Source organism: Microcebus murinus, chromosome 2, assembly GCF_040939455.1.
Source record: "Microcebus murinus isolate Inina chromosome 2, M.murinus_Inina_mat1.0, whole genome shotgun sequence".
Lineage (NCBI taxonomy): Eukaryota > Metazoa > Chordata > Mammalia > Primates > Cheirogaleidae > Microcebus > Microcebus murinus.
In genome coordinates, this window is record NC_134105.1 from 13,501,894 (window position 1) to 13,520,163 (window position 18,270).

At 35.0% G+C, this 18,270-nt stretch overlaps 1 protein-coding gene across 24 annotated transcripts in view; it reads right to left on the minus strand.

The window, feature by feature from the left end:
- Positions 1–18,270, minus strand: part of EIF4G3 (eukaryotic translation initiation factor 4 gamma 3) — a 352,113-nt gene that overhangs the window by 72,054 nt on the left and 261,789 nt on the right. For 12 of the 24 annotated variants that reach the window (XM_075994744.1, XM_075994737.1, XM_075994731.1 and 9 more), the window contains 5 exons: positions 14,515–14,761; positions 10,186–10,319; positions 8,640–8,759; positions 8,149–8,259; positions 161–331 (listed from right to left, as the gene is read on the minus strand). In XM_075994744.1, coding sequence (XP_075850859.1) covers positions 161–331; positions 8,149–8,259; positions 8,640–8,759; positions 10,186–10,319; positions 14,515–14,761 — 783 coding nt within the window. The remainder of the gene's footprint in view (positions 1–160; positions 332–8,148; positions 8,260–8,639; positions 8,760–10,185; positions 10,320–14,514; positions 14,762–18,270) is intronic. The other 12 variants (XM_075994735.1, XM_075994745.1, XM_075994741.1 and 9 more) reach the window with 1 other exon arrangement.

Consider the following 18,270-nt stretch of genomic DNA (forward strand, 5'->3'; position numbering starts at 1 on the left):
GCATTTGTGATGGCTTTTATAATAGTGCTTTTAATAAGAAAAACATATAAAAAGCCTTAAATTAATACCTTTACATATACTAATAAGGCAAAGCAAGTTAAACCAAACTTTTAAAATATTATAATTCCAAAACAATGTTAGGATACACTTCTGTTTTCACCTGAGTTTTAATGTTTTCAGGATCTTCAGCTTGGCTGTCTCGTTTTTGGCTGGGTTTCCAGGCATTCTCTGCCTTTTTCAGGTGTACATCTTCTTTTACAGAAACTGTGATGATCTTTCTGGGTTCTCTTCTTTGGCCAGGTTGAGATCTCCGTGGTCCAACATTCAACAACTAGGACAAGAATATTATATCTATTCAGAGTACTTACAATTTGTTTCTGCCGTTCTGTGTAAGTCAAGCTTGATGGTCAAACCAAACACTTCTAGATGCAAAGATTGGGTATTAGGCATTCAAGTTAAATGTGATCTTTTTGAGGGATTAAGAAAAATAATTACAGAATACCATCAACATAATGTTCTCCACCACTACAATTTTTGATCCTGAGGTCCTTAATGAGACAGAAAATCACTTTGATAAACCTGTTATTCCTAACAAGAAAGACTACACTTAATTGAAGTTCTACATATTACTAGCTGTATGACTAGTACACTGGTCACTTGAATAATTACAAAAATTCACAGAGTAATCATCAAAGTTACAAATCTGCTTCAAAAATTGGGTTTCTATACTTCCAGGATAAAATGCAAATATAACCTCATCACTAAAATTCTTGGTAGCATCAACTAAATTCAGCCTGACTGCATATCATTAAGAATCCCTCTCAAATTTCTGGGTCAGAAATACTAAAATAAGCCTATCAATATCATGAATTAGAGTCAAACTAAATTACTCTTTGAAAAAATGTCTTCTTCTATTTGTCAGCTCTCTGTTCCTGCTGGATTCTAACTATACCAATACATGTTGGCATGTCATAGTGGCCACCAAATTAAGTATTGTTACTGCAAGAGATAATGGGGTAAGTTAAAAGTTGCTTTGGTGTATCAAAATACTCAGACTTGCTATCGTAATGCTTGGAAATCATTTTCTAAAATTAAACATCTGGATCGATACCAAGTTCTGCTATTTCCTAGACCTGTTGCATGTTGGCTACCGTTACTTTTTCTGATATATCGTTCTTTAAAAGCTAAGCAAATATTGACCATTAGATTTTTCTTTTACTCCCCCTGTCAGTTGCACTGAAGGGCTAGCCAATAGATTCCAAGAGAGATGGAAAAAAATCACACAATGCATACAGATGAGAATCACCTCTCACTTAATGCCCCAACAATGCCCTTTTGAATTCATACAAGCTTCAGTGAAAGAAGTATAGATTCAAATATCATACATTATATAAAAAGACAGCTTCTAGGAGAGACACGGTCTGAGGCATAAGCTGATAAGCTTAAAAGCCTTTACACATCAATCATTGACAGAATTATTCCCTTAGCTTTAGCATTTGCTGCCCCAATTAGAAATGGCAGTATCAAGAACGCATCAGGAACAAAAGTTAGAATTTCTGGAAACCTCATACCAATCTTGTCAAATGCATCCAGCTAATTATACAGTAATGATAGTATGATCTCTATTTGGCAAACATGAAAAAAAGGGTCAGATAAACCTAGAGGTATCAGGCTTGGTATAACTGAAAGAAACTAAAGATCATCAGACCAGAAAAATACCAATAGGGAACAGCTGCTAAACCAGACAGTACTACTATAAGAACATTTATTTATAAGTAAAACTCTGATAAGGTAGCCTAGACCAAATAATTCTGTTAAGAAAATGTGGCAAGTTAAGGTCTGGGTTTTATAACCCAGGTTATATTCTAGTGTAAACTTGTGTGGCTTAATAATAACTTTTCAATGCTTGGATTAAGCTCAAGGAAATAATTATATCATATAACATTTAATTTAATCCATGCATTTACACAAAAAATTTGTCTACAACAAATATTTCTGGGTGTAATAAAAGGAAATTATATCAAAATCATATAAGAGCCATAGTATGCATAATTGGAGATAAAATCAGAAAAGGTCCATTTCCCAAAACTACTGCAAACAAGGATCATGCCTTGAGATCTGAATGTAGAATGTGGTAGATAAGATTTATGCTGTATTCTTTTACCTGCCCCAAAGCAACTATATGTGAATTTCAGATAAGCCATACATGGACATGAGAAATATTACTCAATAAATAACAACAATGCTTGAAAGCAAAAACATTTTTTGAAAGGCTAAGAAATTGTTAGTCCAGGACATAATAGTTAAAATTATAACCCATGTATAAAGCTCCAAAAACAAATTTAAAAATTATATTTGGGTATCTCTGGATATAACTAAGATGAACACTTTTCACAAATATTTGAGTCCTTAATAGATTTACAATACTTATAAATCCTTAACATGCTCAATTAATCAGTCTCTAATGTTCTCATATTTACATTCTGGGAATGAATTTCCTCACTGGAACATCAATGCCTGGAAAGTAGTACAGTGAAGAAAAAAAGCATAGTAGAAGACAAAAGAACTGGACTCTAGAGTCCAAATTTGCTACTTATGAGCAAAGTTACTGCAAGCCTCTTAACTTTGATGAGTTTAAAGCTTTCTCATATATACAATGCCACCCATACCTGAAAAAGTTATTGAGAGGATCACAGGATAAAAGCCACATAATAGGACCTTAACAGCTAGGTAAGGTATCATCATCAATACCAACAAATCAAAAAGAGCTTAAACAAAAATTATATAAAGATTTAAACACATTTTGTTTCTTTTTGTGTGCAAAAAAATTAATACAAATCATCAAATTCACAGTATCTTTCAAAAGGAGCACCACTACACCTGTGCTATCTGGTTTAATAAAGAAAGAAAAAAAAAAAAAAAAGGAGCACCATATGATGAATGGCTCATCTACTAAACACAAACAAAATATAGGGTCCTGTGCTAAGAGTAAAAAGGGCATACAACAAGAAACGATGTCTGTTTTCTTTGCCTGAAAGACAAGACAATCCTGATTAATGGCTAGAAGAGGAAATTTAAGATATACTACGCTCAAAGTCCACAATATCAGAACTAAAATGAAGTGTCAAAATTTGGGTTGATTAGTGAACCATAGTTTATTTTAGGTGAACCTGAAGTTTAAATTTTTTACCCAATCTAATTTTTCATAAATGTTGTTAAATAAGAAATTATACCCATCTCTGTTTTACAATTTAATATATATTGCTTCTTTCTCAATTTCCTGGTTTTTTGTTTTGTTTTGAGGCAGAGCATTACTCCATTGCCCTGGGTAGAGTGCAGTGGCATCATCATAGCTCACTGCAGCTTCAAACTTCTGGGCTCAAGTGATCCTTCTGTGTCAACCTCCTGAGTAGGTGAGACTACAGCAGCACGCCATGACTCCTGGCTAAATTTTTCTATTTTTAATAGAGATGGGGGTCTCACTTTTGCTCAGGCTGGGCTTGAGCAAATTATTGTGCGATTATTTCAGTTCAAGTGATCTGCCTGCCTCGGCCTACCAGAGGGTAAGGATTACAGGCATGAGCCGCTGTACCCGCCCACATTGCTTTTCTCATTCAGAGACTATAACTGCAAATTCTTCTGCTTACCTGGATAATCAAAGAAAATGGAATCAATGTTCACTAGCGATTTTTAAAGACTAAAGACCACCAAGTGTTGCTGTAAAGAGAAAAGGGAGAAGCTCAGGTGGGAAGATTGCTTGAGGACAGGTGTTTGAGGCCAGCCTGTACAACACAGCAAGATCCATCTCTAAAAAAAATTTTAAAATTAGTGTATAGTCCTAGCTACTTATAAGGCTGAGGCAGAAGGACTGAATGGGCCCAGAAGTTGGAGGTTACAGTGAGCTATGATATTTACTCCAGCCTGGGTGTGAGAGAGTGACAGAGACAGAGACAGAGAGACAGAGAAGAGAGACACAGAGAGAGAGAAAGAGAGAAAGAGAGAGAGAGAGAGAGAGAGAGAGAGAGAGAGAGAGGAGAAATGGTATAAACTTATGAAACTTTTTTGCTTTTAGAATTTTTATAATAAATCGGTTAATCTTAAAAGTCAGTTAAAAGGAACATGAATGACAATTTACAAGTCTAGGCCCACAGCCCCTCTTAAGATGTATCTTTTAGAGTACTTTTTATGATGTCTGCAAATAGATCACTATTAAAATATCACCACGTGAAGATATTCCATGTTCATGGAGTGGAAGAATCAACATTGTTAAAATGTCCATATTACCCCCAAAGATGTACAGATTCAATGCAATCCCCATCAAAATACCAATGACATTCTTCATAGAAATAGAAAAAATAATTCTAAAATTTATATGAAACCACAAAAGATCCAGAATAGTCAAATCCATCCTGAGCAAAAAGAACAAAACTGGAGGAATCACATTACCTGACTTCAAACTATACTACAGAGCTTCAAACAAAAACAGCATGGTATTGGCATAAAAACTGACACACAGACCAATGGAACAGAATAGAGAACTCAGAAATAAATTCACACATCTACAGTGAACTTATCTCTGACAAAGGTGCCAGGAAAACTGGATATCCACATGCAGAAGAATGAACTAGACCCTGATCTTTTGCCATATACAGAAATCAAATCAAAATGCATTAAAGACTTAAATAAATCTAAGACTGGAAACTACAAAACTAATAAAAGAAAACACTGAGGAAATGCTTCAGGACATTGGTCTGGGCAAGGACTTCTTGAGCAATACTCCCAAAGCACAGGTAACTAAAGCAAAGTTGGACAAATGGGATCATACCAAGCTAAAAAGCTTCTGTACAGCAAAGGAAACAATTAATAAAGTGAAAAGATAACCCACAGAATGCAAGAAAATATTTGTGAACTACCCATTTGACAAGGGATTAATAACTAGAATATATAGGGAGCTCCAAAAACTCAACAGGAAAAATAATCAAATAATCTGATTAAAAATTAGTAAAAAGGATCTGAGTAGACATCTCTCAAAAGAAGACATACAAATTATCAACAGGCATATGAAAAAATGCTCATCATTAGTCACTAGAGAAATACAAATTCAAACTGCAATGAGATATCATCTCACCCAAGTTAAAATGGCTTTTAGCAAAAAGATAGGCAATCATGAATGCTAGTGAGGCTGTGGAGAAAGGGGAATCCTTGTAAGCTGTTGGTGGGAATGCAAATTAGTGCAACAACTATGGAGAACAGTATGGAGGTTACTTGAAAAACTAAAAATACAACTACCACATGACCCAGCAATCCCAGTGCTGGGTATATACCGAAAGGAGGAAAAGCCAGTATATCAAAAAGATATCTTTTACTCCCATGTTTATTGCAGCACTATTCACAACAGCCAAGATTTGGAATCAACTTAAGTGTCCATCAACACATGAATAGATAAAGAAATTGTGGTACATACACACAATGGAATATTAGATAGCCACAAAAAAGAATGAAATCTTGCCATCTGCAACAACATGGATGGAACTGGAGAACATTATGTAAAATGAAATAAGCGAAGCACAAAGACAAATCTCACATGTTCTCACTCATATGTGTGAGCTAAATATGAAAAATAATGGATCTCATGGAGACAGAGTGGCATAATGATTACCAGAAGCTGGGATGGGTAGTGAAGAGGAAGGGGTAAAGTTGGGATGGTTAATAGGTACAAAAATATAGTTAAATAGTTAGAATCAATAATATTGGATAGCACAACAAATCAACATATAATCAACAGTATGTTTGGGTACACTTTAAAATAACTAGAAGAGTGTAACTGGAATGTTCTTAACACAAAGAAATGATAAATGCCTGTAGTGATCGATATCCCAGTTATCCTGATTTGATTAATTCCCACTATATGCCTGTATCAAAATATCATAGGTACTCTACCACAATATACAACTATTAATATTATCTACTCACAATAATTAAAAATAAAAAAATAAACGAAAATCACCATGTAATTTGATTTTTTAAAACAACTAGCAGATGTTATTTCCTGGTTATTTCCAATAGATATGTACTTTACCATCCCCTGAAGGACATTTATGTTTGAAAACTATATATGTCTTCACTACAATTTAAAACAATAGGTATACATTAATACTATTTTGTAACAAGTCTGTTGCAGAAAAGTTTATACCAGAAGTCATGGCTACTTGAGCCATACTATCAAGCATACCTTATACATTTTAATATCATTAGGTAATTAATTATAAGCCAATTTGGACAACTGGCAAAAGTGACTAGAGGTATGGAACCAAAAACAAGGATGAGTAGGGCTGCTGCCATTTCCCAAACAATATTAAGTTTTGTTCCTTTATATATGTTAGATATTTCTGTCCAATGACATTCCCATCTGTATCAACATCAATATGCCAAGGTAAATGGGGCAATTAAGTGAAGAATGTTATCTAGGGGAGAGGCTAGAAGAATAACTACTTGCATTAAAGGCTTAACACAGGAGTCCTCAAACTTTTTAAACAGGGTGGGCCAGTTCACTGTCCCTCAGACCGCTGGAGGGCCGGACTATAGTTTAAAAAAAAGCTATGAACAAATTCCTATGCACACTGCACATATCTTATTTTGAAGTAAAAAAACAAACTGGCAAAAACACGCACATGTGGCCCGCGGGCCGTAGTTTGAGGATGCCTGGCTTAACATATCAACATAACCCTGAGAGATCACAATTTCACTAGCTTTTGACACAGGACAAAGCTACATAAAAAAAGAAAATTAAATAATTAACCCTGACCTTTTTGGAGACACTACAAAATCTAGATAATGTCTCATTTCCAGTCACTAGTTTAAATGCACCAGAATAATTCACTGATCTGATTGATACATGCAGGCATATAAATGAATGGGCAAACACACATTGTGATAAAGTTACTTTTAAAATTCATTTTCTATTTTCAATATTTTAAAAGAGATATATACTTATTCCCAACTCACCATATTTCCTTTTTGTCATAACTAATTGTTAACAAACAATGAATAGTGAGCTGGTAAGGGAAACTGACAATATGTACTGGAAGAGGATTCATACCTTCTGTGAGTGACATATAAACAAAATTTAGCAATATAATAATAACAACAGATGCTGTTATCCAGAGAATGATCAAAATGACAGCAATATTATTTCAAATGTTTGACAAAACAAAGACATAAACCAAAATGAATATAATTTATATATTTATACAAATATGAATTTAAATTTAAAATGAATTTGAATTCAAATATGAATAAAAAAAAAGGGAGATAGTGCTAGAAAAAAATTTAAAATGGTTTGTAGAAAACTGCTTTCTAAGACTTTTTGGTGAGGTAACTCAAGCTTTAGAAAAGTTTTGAGAAACTAGGTAAGTGTTAAATTTCAAACCTGTGTAAGAACAGAGTATGTCATATACAAAGGTCCCTAAGATGGTGATGCTCAATAAACAATATGCTTCAAAAGTTAAAGAGGTTTTCTGTAGCTTTTTCAAAGCCTCCAATGCACTGTAGGCATTCAAGTATTTTCAATCAGCATTTGGCTGCAGGCAAATAATCAAATAATTTACATATCTACAAAATGATATTTGTTTTCAGACAGTATAGTCTTATTTCAAAGCAGGTTTCAAAAGTTGCCATTCGAGAAATAAAAACGTGAAGGAGAAATAAAAAGTGTCACCTTACATTAAAATATTTTTACAAGCATAAAGAGTCTTAACAGGGTGATCTGCAAATGTACATCGAACCCCATGCTCCTCCAGAACTTTAAAAGTGCTCTCTGTGCCATTCTAACTTGGAGAAAAGAGGCATTCACATCACTGACAACTCCCCCCCCCCATGCTTTCTGTGAGTCTACAAAGCATGGAGTAGGCACAGCCTGCCAAATCCTGCACAGTGCAGTGCCCCAGCATAACTCCATTGGTGATGCCACTTCCACCGCTGAAGAGCCTGCCACTGGGGGTGTAATGGCAATCTGCAGTTTACCAACACTGCACTCTTTTGTACATGTCATTTGTGCACATTTTGACTTTACAACCTAGAGTAAATAAGAAGAGCAAAACAGAAAATATTATACACCAAAGACTATTTTTAAAAAAGGGTTCAGCGCACCCCTAGAGGCAGGCTCTTCAGGGGTGAGTGCGACATCGCCAGTGGAGTGCAAGTTGGGGCTTTGCTCTGATCCAGAATTGGCAATCCATGCCTGCTCTGCACTTTGCAAATCTGTAGAAATAAAGACAAAGACATGACCATTAGCCGACCATCACCAGAGATTTCCAGTACATCAGGACACCTCAAAACAAAACAGGAATCTTATCAAGGTTGGCTCTATTTTCAAACCTATTTGTAAGTCATTGAAAGTGAAAAAATATTATTAAAACAATGAAGGCCAAATTAATGCAGACCAGCTTCTTTCAAGTAAAAACAACTCAAGTGTATTCATTATTTGCTTTAATATTAGTGTAAAAAGATAGTTTTCGCCTCTTCTGCTTCTTCTTGATTAGAGGAATCAACAAATAAATCTGCTCTGTTGCCGACAGATAAGATGTCATGGAGTCTACGACAATTTCTAACTAATTGGGTCGTAGAGAACTTGCACTTACAGGTACACCTCTTCCACCAGGTGTCTGCCTTCCAAAATCTGCAAAGGCTGGAGTAAAGTCTGGTCCTCTAGGCAAAATCCGAGGATCCAGTGTTCTCATTGGTAATTTGGGTTGGTTGATCTGCATGGAAAAGCAAAGGAAAGCTTAACACACATTCCAGAACATTCAGTGCCACAAAGATAAAAACTTTGACTGAAAATTTCTGTTAGCTGAAAGCAGGTATGTCCTGGCTTCTGATCCAGTAGAGGTCCAATCTGAACCATGGAAGCTTCTCCTGGGCTACTCTTAAAAGCCATTAGGACAACAATGGTTTTCTGATACCCTGGGACTGAATTCCCAAGGGGAGGCTATACACAATGAGTAGATTGGGTTATGAGATATTTAGGACAAGACCAATGGTAGGTATAAGACAAGTAATTTTGAGATAGAATCCTGCTGTTCATTTTAGTTTTGATGCTGTAGACTTATTTAGTAAAAGCATGCATTTTGAGTAGATAATAAGTCTCAAAGGAGATATGTTTCATGTGTGATGACTCATTTAAATATCACTTTGCCTTGTTAATCTGAGATTTCTGACTTTTTATAAGCATATAATGTGACTATGGACTCAGAAAAATAAGAAGCTTGATAAAAAAATCAACTAATGAATGGCCAGAGGAAGAAACACATAAGGTAGGTAAGATAGGCAGGAATATTTCCTACGAGGATAATCTAATTCAGCTGATATAACACTTTCGCCCTGAAATACTGAAATAGCAGTAAAATAATATAAATTAAGTTCTGGATAAGCAGCTGCCAACCATTTCCATAAGAAGTGGACATGAATCTATAAGATAATCTCCACATCTTTTTATTAGGTATAAATAGTTCCACTTTAAAACAAAAATTCTTCAATGAGCTTAGTCATCAGCACTCGTTCATCTCTGATTTATAAAAAATTACTTCAGCAGATCACATCTGACTTTATTCCTTTTAATTTAATAGACAGACAAACATTGACTATACTAATTTTCTGTCTGTACCACTAAGGTCAGATGCAAAGAGGAAGAATGCCTATCTATTTGTACAAGATTGGGGAATATAATCACTGGAATTATCTATTAGGGAAATTTTGAGATATATATTACTTGAATTATGTTGACTCTCATATATTTGATCTGCCAAATACCTTCCTAGGTTTCTGACCTGCCCTCAATGCCACTACGATACCATAATGAAATTTTAGAATGGGAAAAGAGCTCTGTATCAAATATACAATTTTGACATCACTAGGAAACAGCAATAAAAAACAAATTAATTAATAAACTTTAAAAAAATTTCCACTCAAATATGGGCCCAAACCAAACATTACTGCAAACTGTAATATAACTTTTCAAAACCCAACAGTGTTCAGAAAAACTCTAATTTTTAAACATTATATATTTTTATTCAAATACCATTTGGTCTAACAATTCCTAAAAATTGTTTATATGTCATGTTTGCACTGATAGTTAAAATCAGTTCCTACCAACAAAAACACCTAGCTTTCTCTAAGCATGACACTTACCTTGTCAAGAACCACATCACTGATAGGAGGCAGGCCCTCTGGTTTCTGTATGCATGCTGGCATGAACTGGAAGTCCAGCAGAAATTCCCTGTCATACTGCTTCTTGCCTTCAGTATCAGCAGGCTTCCAGGATTCTAGGAAAAAAGGGGTAGAGGCAGACAACTGTTTGCAGAGTACATACATACAGTCATGTGTTGCATAACAACGTTTTGGTCAACAAACTGCATATATGACAATGGTCCCATAAGGTTATAATGGAGCTAAAAAAATTCCCGTTGCCTAGCAATGCTGTAGCAAACCTAATTTTGTAGTGCACCACATTACTCACGTTTGTAGTGATGCTGGTGTAAATGAATCTACTGTGCGGCCAGTTGTATAAAAGGATAGCACAATTGTATACAATACATAATACTTGATAATGATAATAAAGAACTATGTTACTGGTTTATGTATTTACCATACTATATATTTTTTATCACTATTTTAGAATATACTCCTTTTACTTATTAAAAAAAAGTTAACTGTAAAACAGCCTCAGCCAAGCCCTTCAGGAGGTATTCCAGAAAAAGGCATTGTTATCATAGGAGATGACAGCTCCTTGCATGTCACTGCCCCAAAGATCTTCCAGTGGAACAAGATCTGGACATAGAAGACAGTGATATCGATGATTCTGCCCTTATGTAGGCCTTAGCTAATGTATGTGTTTGTGTCTCTCTTTAACAAAAAAATTTAAAAGATTAAAAAAATAGAAAACTTTTAAAACAGAAAAAAAGTTTATACAGCAATAATATAAAGAAGGAAAATATTGTAGTACAGTTTTACACTGTGTGTTTTTGTTTTTGTTTTTTTTTTGAGACAGAGTCTCGCTTTGTTGTCCAGGCTAGAGTGAGTGCCATGGTGTCAGCCTAGCTCACAGCAACCTCAAACTCCTGGGCTCGAGCGATCCTTCTGCCTCAGCCTCCCGAGTAGCTGGGACTACAGGCATGCGTCACCATGCCCGGCTAACTTTATATCAGTTGGCCAATTAATTTCTTTCTATTTTATAGTAGAGACGGGGTCTCACTCTTGCTCAGGCTGGTTTTGAACTCTTGACCTTGAGCAATCCGCCCGCCTCGGCCTCCCAGAGAGCTAGGATTACAGGCGTGAGCCACCGCGCTCGGCCTACACTGTGTGTTTTAAGCTAAGTGTTATTATAAGAGTCAAGAGTCAAAAATTTTTTTTAAAAGTTTATAAAGTATGCCGGTATATTTTTTAATTTAAAAAAATATATATTTTTAGAGATAAGGTCTCACTTTGTTGCCCAGGTTGAAGTGTAGTAGCGCAATCATAGCTCATTGCAGCCTTGAACTTCTGGTAGACTCAAGCAATCTGCCAGCCTCAGTCTCCCAAGTAGGTGAGCCATATTTTGTCTTTTATACCTTATTTATACTGTACACTTTCTATGTTTAGATATATTTAGATACACAAATACTTACGATTATGTTAGAATTGCTTATAGTGTTCAGTACAGTAACATGCCAAATAGGTTTGTAGCAAAGGAGTAATAAATAGGCTATACCATATGGCCTAGGTGTGGAATAGGCCATACCATCTAGGTTTGTGTAAGTACACTCTATAATGTTTGCATAATGACAAAATCACCTAACAATACAGTTCTCAAAACATATCCCCATTGTTAAGTGACGCATGACTGTACATCCCCCCTAAGAGTACAAAACAGATTCCAGTAATGACTTTATCTCCTCAAGAACAAATAAAGGAAACACTAAACTATAGTCAGAAAATATAATGTTAAGATTTTAAGTCATAATTTGTTCTTTCCTCCCTTCTGGATACTTTTGGATAGTAAAATAATCTGCAGCAAGTAGGAATCACTTCATATACATGCTAAGCAACCTTTGGCCAGGGACATACAACACTCCTTATTACATTAACTATCAAACTTTTAACTAGCTCAGAAATAAGTAATTTGACAATATTTTGGCTTTGTGGAAAAGAAAGATACTTTGGCTGTTCATTCGGAAATGTGATTTTGGAGAAAAGAAAAAGGAAAAAAGACACAAAACATAAAAACAATTAACTTATTAAAGATAATAAAAAGTCTAAGCAGTTAGATACTAAATTTTCTTTCCTACCTGCAGTTTAATCTAAAGAAAATAAGGTACTTGTTTGCTGAGTCAACTAAGCTGGGAGTGCATTTATCTTTCTCTGGATATCCTTACTCTCATTGTACTCTAAGGTAATATTTTAATATAAATTTAAAAGTAATTTTTTTGCCATAGCACTAACTTTGATACTATTATTATTGCTATAGCTATCATTACTCAATTCCACTCTCATTATATAAAGTTGGAGAATTTCTATATAAAATTTTATTGGATAATAAAAGCAAACTACAATTTTTTCTTTTAATTGAAACAAAATTCTCATCAAAATTAGGCTCCTAAGATTACTTCATGATAGCAGAATGGATTCTCCTTACATTAGTGGTGCTTGATGTGTGGGTTATAGATCCACTGATGGTCTTTGAGAATTTTGCAGATGTTTTCCACCAAAGCTTTATTATCTCCTTATATTTGTTAAAAAGTAAACAGCTTATTGAGATCTAAATTTTAAACTGCCTTTTTTCCAATTATTATTATTGAATATTACAGGAGCAAAAGATAGTTGGTCAATTATAGTTGGGGCCTATAACTGTGCACTTTATTCTTGCAAAACTGAAGGATAACAATGTCATTTACACAGTCCTAAAAATAACAATAGTATCTCAATATCCTAAAGAAAGATTAGTGGTAGCTACAAGTACTTGGTGATGTGGGATAAGCCTAGATTTTTTAACAGAGCAGACAAACCTAGTTCTATAAAAGAAATGTCAGTACATTGAGTCCTAAGGTTAATAAAAAAAGCTTCACAATAGCATAATGTTACAATTTCATAAAACACATAAACATGATTTTATTTAATTTTATTTTGAGACAGAGTCTAACTCTGTTGCCCAGGCTAGAGTGAGTGCCATGGTGTCAGCCTACCTCATAGCAACCTCAAACTCCTGGGCTCAAGCAATCCCACTGCCTCAGCCTGCCAAGTAGCTGGGACTACAGGCATGCGCCACCATGCCCAGCTAATTTTTTCTATATATATTAGTTGGCCAATTAATTTCTTTGTATATATAGTAGAGACGGGGTCTCACTCTTGCTCAGGCTGGTTTTGAACTCCTGACCTCGAGCAATCTGCCCGCCTTGGCCTCCCAGAGTGCTAGGATTACAGGCATGAACCACCGCGCCCAGCCAACAGGGTTTTGCTGGTAGTGGAAACAGCAGTATATTAAAGTGGTAAGTATTAGTGGTTTTCATATATTTCTGACTACAACTAACAGTAAGAAATATAATAACTTCATGATCCAGGACAAATATAACCATATACACAACTAAAATAAAAGTTTCTTCAAACGTTGTAATATATTGATTTTTTTTTTTTTACTATTATTGTCTTTTTAAAAAAATGTTGGTTGTGACCCATTATATTAATTTCACAACCTATTCAATCTGTTAAAACCGAAAGTTTGAAAAACATTGGTCTAGAATATTTTCAAGGTTTGGTATTTTACACTCAAACTCTACCTCATGCAAAACTTACTCTACATTTGGAAGAGTTTCTTAAGAAAAACTTTTTACCTACACCAAACTTACCATCAAAGGAGCCACCTTTCCCCACATGTCCACAACAAATTTTTCCATAAATCTCAAAGTCAATCATGGTTTATATAGTATTAGGACAGAAGTTTAATGCATTTGATGATATCTTAAAAGGAAAGATCCTCCAGGGTTTATCATACATTTCATAGGGCACCTCCCACACTGCACATACACAGTAACTCAGCCATACTGCTTCTGAGTTATTTGTATCAGAGTTCAGTTCTACAGAGTGATTTCTGTTAATAAACTGAGTTCACAGATTGTGAAATGATAAGCAACACAATCTCAAGGGTCATGGTCATATCTATAATACTTCTTTCAATTAAAATGAATAAAATATAATTTCTCTTAACAAATTCCACCAGCCTGGCACTGACAGATTCCTTTGCCAGCTGCTCTTACAATGCTAGTAAAAGGGGAATATAAGCATCAGATATCATTTCTGCCAACACAGAGCTCTCTGGATTTGCTACCCACTAACTTAGGCCTGGTGATCTATTCTGTAAATACCACATTGTGATGAATATCTTCCTTCCATCCAGTATCTCTGTATGAGGAGGCAACATTTCTCTAAGGTTCCAGCACAGTGAAGGGAGAAGGAAAGAGGCACACAGGAAGGCTGGGACAAACTTACCTGGTTTAAATGGGAATGTGACCCCGTCGCCAGAACTATCGGTAGAGCCTGAATTAGCATCTATTCCTTCACCCTCAGAAATACTCTCAGCACCATTACGTATAGGCTCAGCTTCTTCTCCATTTTCTTCCACAGTTTTCACTTTATTTACGTCAGAGGGGTCTCTTTCAGGATGAAGCCCTTGGCTCATTTTATCTTGTTCAGATTCAAGTACTCTGTCAACTGAAAGGTCCTCTTCAACTTTAGGCTAAATAGTAAGTGAACAAAGAGGTTACTTTTTTTCACATGTGTAAATATACATAAAGATCTACACCTACCCCTTCAAAAAGGATAGAAAAACATGTCATTCAAGATAGCAATGTCTGTGTTCAGGATATGGTACTAAAATGGCAGTTTTTATAAATACTTTTCTCATTTCAGCACCCGGGCTAAGACAGACAATTCAAATGGGTACTGAAGTACATGAGACTAATAATATCCAAATATACCAAAAGTTAGAACGGAAAGAACTGTTACTCCTTGGAACCTGATGGACATGAAAGAGTCCGAGTAAGAAATCTAAAACAAGCACTCCTACTGTTGCCACTAAAGCTCAGCAAATATAAAAAGAAACATCAGAAGGTATTTTTGGTATTGTCCTCTGGCTGAGAAATTGAGAGTTCAGGAAATAGCTTAAAGCATGTGTAAGACTTAAAAAGCTGATCATATCTCATTTTTACAAGAAGGCCACTTGTTACTTAAAATCTATTTTGTTTATTGGTTCTTAGACCTCTCTGAGGCTGTGATCTTACATATATAGAAAAATCTTATCATATACAAAAAATTGCTCAGAACATATTTTCTGAGGGAGAAATCTGAGTTCTGGAGTATTATGCCTATTTTTAAACGGCAGAAAATAATTGAAGTTATCCCCCAGATTATTTTGGACCATCTCGTATCAGATATCAAACAAAATGGCTTTCCAAGGGCCTTGTGAATCATCAAAACTCCTTGAGGCAAAGCTTTCCACGAACTTTAAGTCTTTTGATAAATTCACACTATAAGAAGAACTAAAAATTGGGGCTGGTTCAACAAAGGATTGTGTAAAAGAGTGCTGCATATATCAGAAAGTGGTTCACCCCAATTGATACATGCATTTATGTTTTTTTTTTTGTTTTTTTTTTGAGACAGAGTCTCGCTTTGTTGCCCAGGCTAGAGTGAGTGCCCTGGCGTCTGCCTAGCTCACAGCAACTTCAGACTCCAGGGCTCAAGCAATCCTTCTGTCTCAGCCTCCCGAGTAGCTGGGACTACAGGCATGCGTCACCATGCCCGGCTAATTTTTTCTATATATATTAGTTGGCCAATTAATTTCTTTCTATTTATGGTAGAGAGGGGGTCTCGCTCTTGCTCAGGCTGATTTCGAACTCCTCACCTTGAGCAATCACGTGAGCCACCGTCCCGGCCTTGCAATTATGTTTTAAAGAAAATTTGAGTGACAAATGCTACTTTGTTACTTAACAGAAGTATTATAACAGATATAATATTAGTAAATTTTCTTTTACCATACATTAGATCCGGAGAAAAGACACTAGATTTTAACATTCTATCAATGGAAACAGATGATTTTTAGGCTGTTTCTATAATGGAAATAAAGTTTTTGCAAATATATACACACATACCCCCTATCAGAGGGAAGAGAGTATAGAGAAACTATGAAAAGAAGGATTGATATAAAATTCCAGGAAAATGAATCTGGAAATGATTTCTTTTTATAAAACATGGCAGAAAGTAGATATCTTTCAAACTTTGAGAAAAACAGATCTACCACATATGAATCATCAATCAGCAGCCTCACTTTTAAAAATTTCATTCTCTACTATAGTCTAAATTAATTCATAATGAACTTATAATACCATTGTATAATTAAGTGCAGGTCATCAAAAAGATCTTTAATAATTTAGAATGTATGTAAATAGTACTTAAACTTATTAAAGAGCAGGGCAAATACATTGTACAACGATATAGAATTCTTATTTCAGATCTTGTAAACTATGGAAAAAATGTTATTAGACGAAAATATATTGCATCTTCTCTGTACCTAAAATCAGCAACTATCTATCATATATAAACAGAGGCTACATTACTTGGAAATTCAATTTCTAACTGGAAAAAGAAATATAAATAAACTCGTTCCATGAATAACAAACCATAATTCAGAGAACACAGAATCACTGAAGTGTCTAAGGCACATTTTTATGTGGGATATTTCAAAGAAATCAACAAAAATAGCTGAATTAAATGTTAACACTATTCGACTAGGCTGTAAGTACCTAACAGTCCCTAAATTGTTTACTTAGAAAACAAGACTGATGAATGAAAGAAAGCACCCTACCTTTGCTGGACAAAGGGAAACCTTTTATAGGAAGCTGTTAAGAATTTACTTGAAAACACACTCTGCTTAACGCAATGAGTTTTTTAAAAAGTGCTAGAAAATCAGACTGACAACTATGTATATAATAATTGAGGAAACATCCTAAAATTTAACAATTTTAAGATGTCTTAACCCATAATTTTAAGATGAAAACCATCCTCCACCCTTGATATTCTAGATTATAATTTCAAACACCTGATAAAGTATCTGTAATGATTTAACAACCCAATATATAACCCCAAATAGGCTGATACCTGAACAATTATTTTAAAGGCTGAGAAAATAATCAAGGAAAGGGAGAGCTTGATCATTGGAAATGAAGAAAATGGCACCTAACATTTACTACTCTAAGAAATGTTCAATTTTAGGAAAGGTAGGGAGTACAATTTCTGAAAGAAGTCCATGAGTAAATGACCAAATACTTTTTCTTTTAATTTTAAACTATAGCATTAAGGAAAAAGTGATTAGTTAGAAAGGATTCAAAACAGTTCTCATGTTTAAAGGAATAAGCTAAAGCAGGTTTATAGCAAATTATGGCCCATAGGCCAATTCTGGCTCAACACCTGCTTTCCTATCATATGCAAGGTAAGGATGATTTTTACATTTGTAATGGCTGAAAAAAATTAGTATGTTTCACATGAATTCAAATTACAGTGCCCATCAACAAAGTTTTATAGGAATATAGCCATACTTTATTCATTCACACATTGTTGATGGTTGCTTTTGGGCTACAATGGCAGATTTAAGGAATTATGACATGGATCATATAGTCCACAAGGCTTAGAATATTTACCATGTGGACCTTTCTTTACAAAAGAAATTTGCTACTCCCCAAACTAAAAAACAGGATAAATATTTGAAGGCATGGGAGTGGCAGCCTATCTTATATTCAATAATGCTTAGAAATCTAGCCACAGGGCAAAAGAACATGAAGTATAATGAAAGAAAACTAATAGAAAACCAGTTGAATCTAAAAAGAAACTAGTTTTTGAAGCTTTTACAGCCATACCACGAATGTATGTGATTCCCCTGCCTTTGGAAGGTATTTTACTCGTTGCAGGAGCAACATTTTCTTGTTCAGCTCCAAGAAGAGTACAGCAACTATTTGCACCTCAATAACTCACTGCCAATTTTTACCCCTACATAACCACAAGGAAATCACACCCATGCAACATTTTAGTGGTTGCTATGGGACTAACTGTGACATCAACACAGCATCATGTAAGAGCAATGATAGGACAGGGGAAGCAACAAAGGGGGACTGTTAGCTGCTTGAAGAGGGTAAGAATTATAACTAGCTAGAAAAGCCTTATGAGGTAAATACATTTAAAGTTACCTTAAAATAC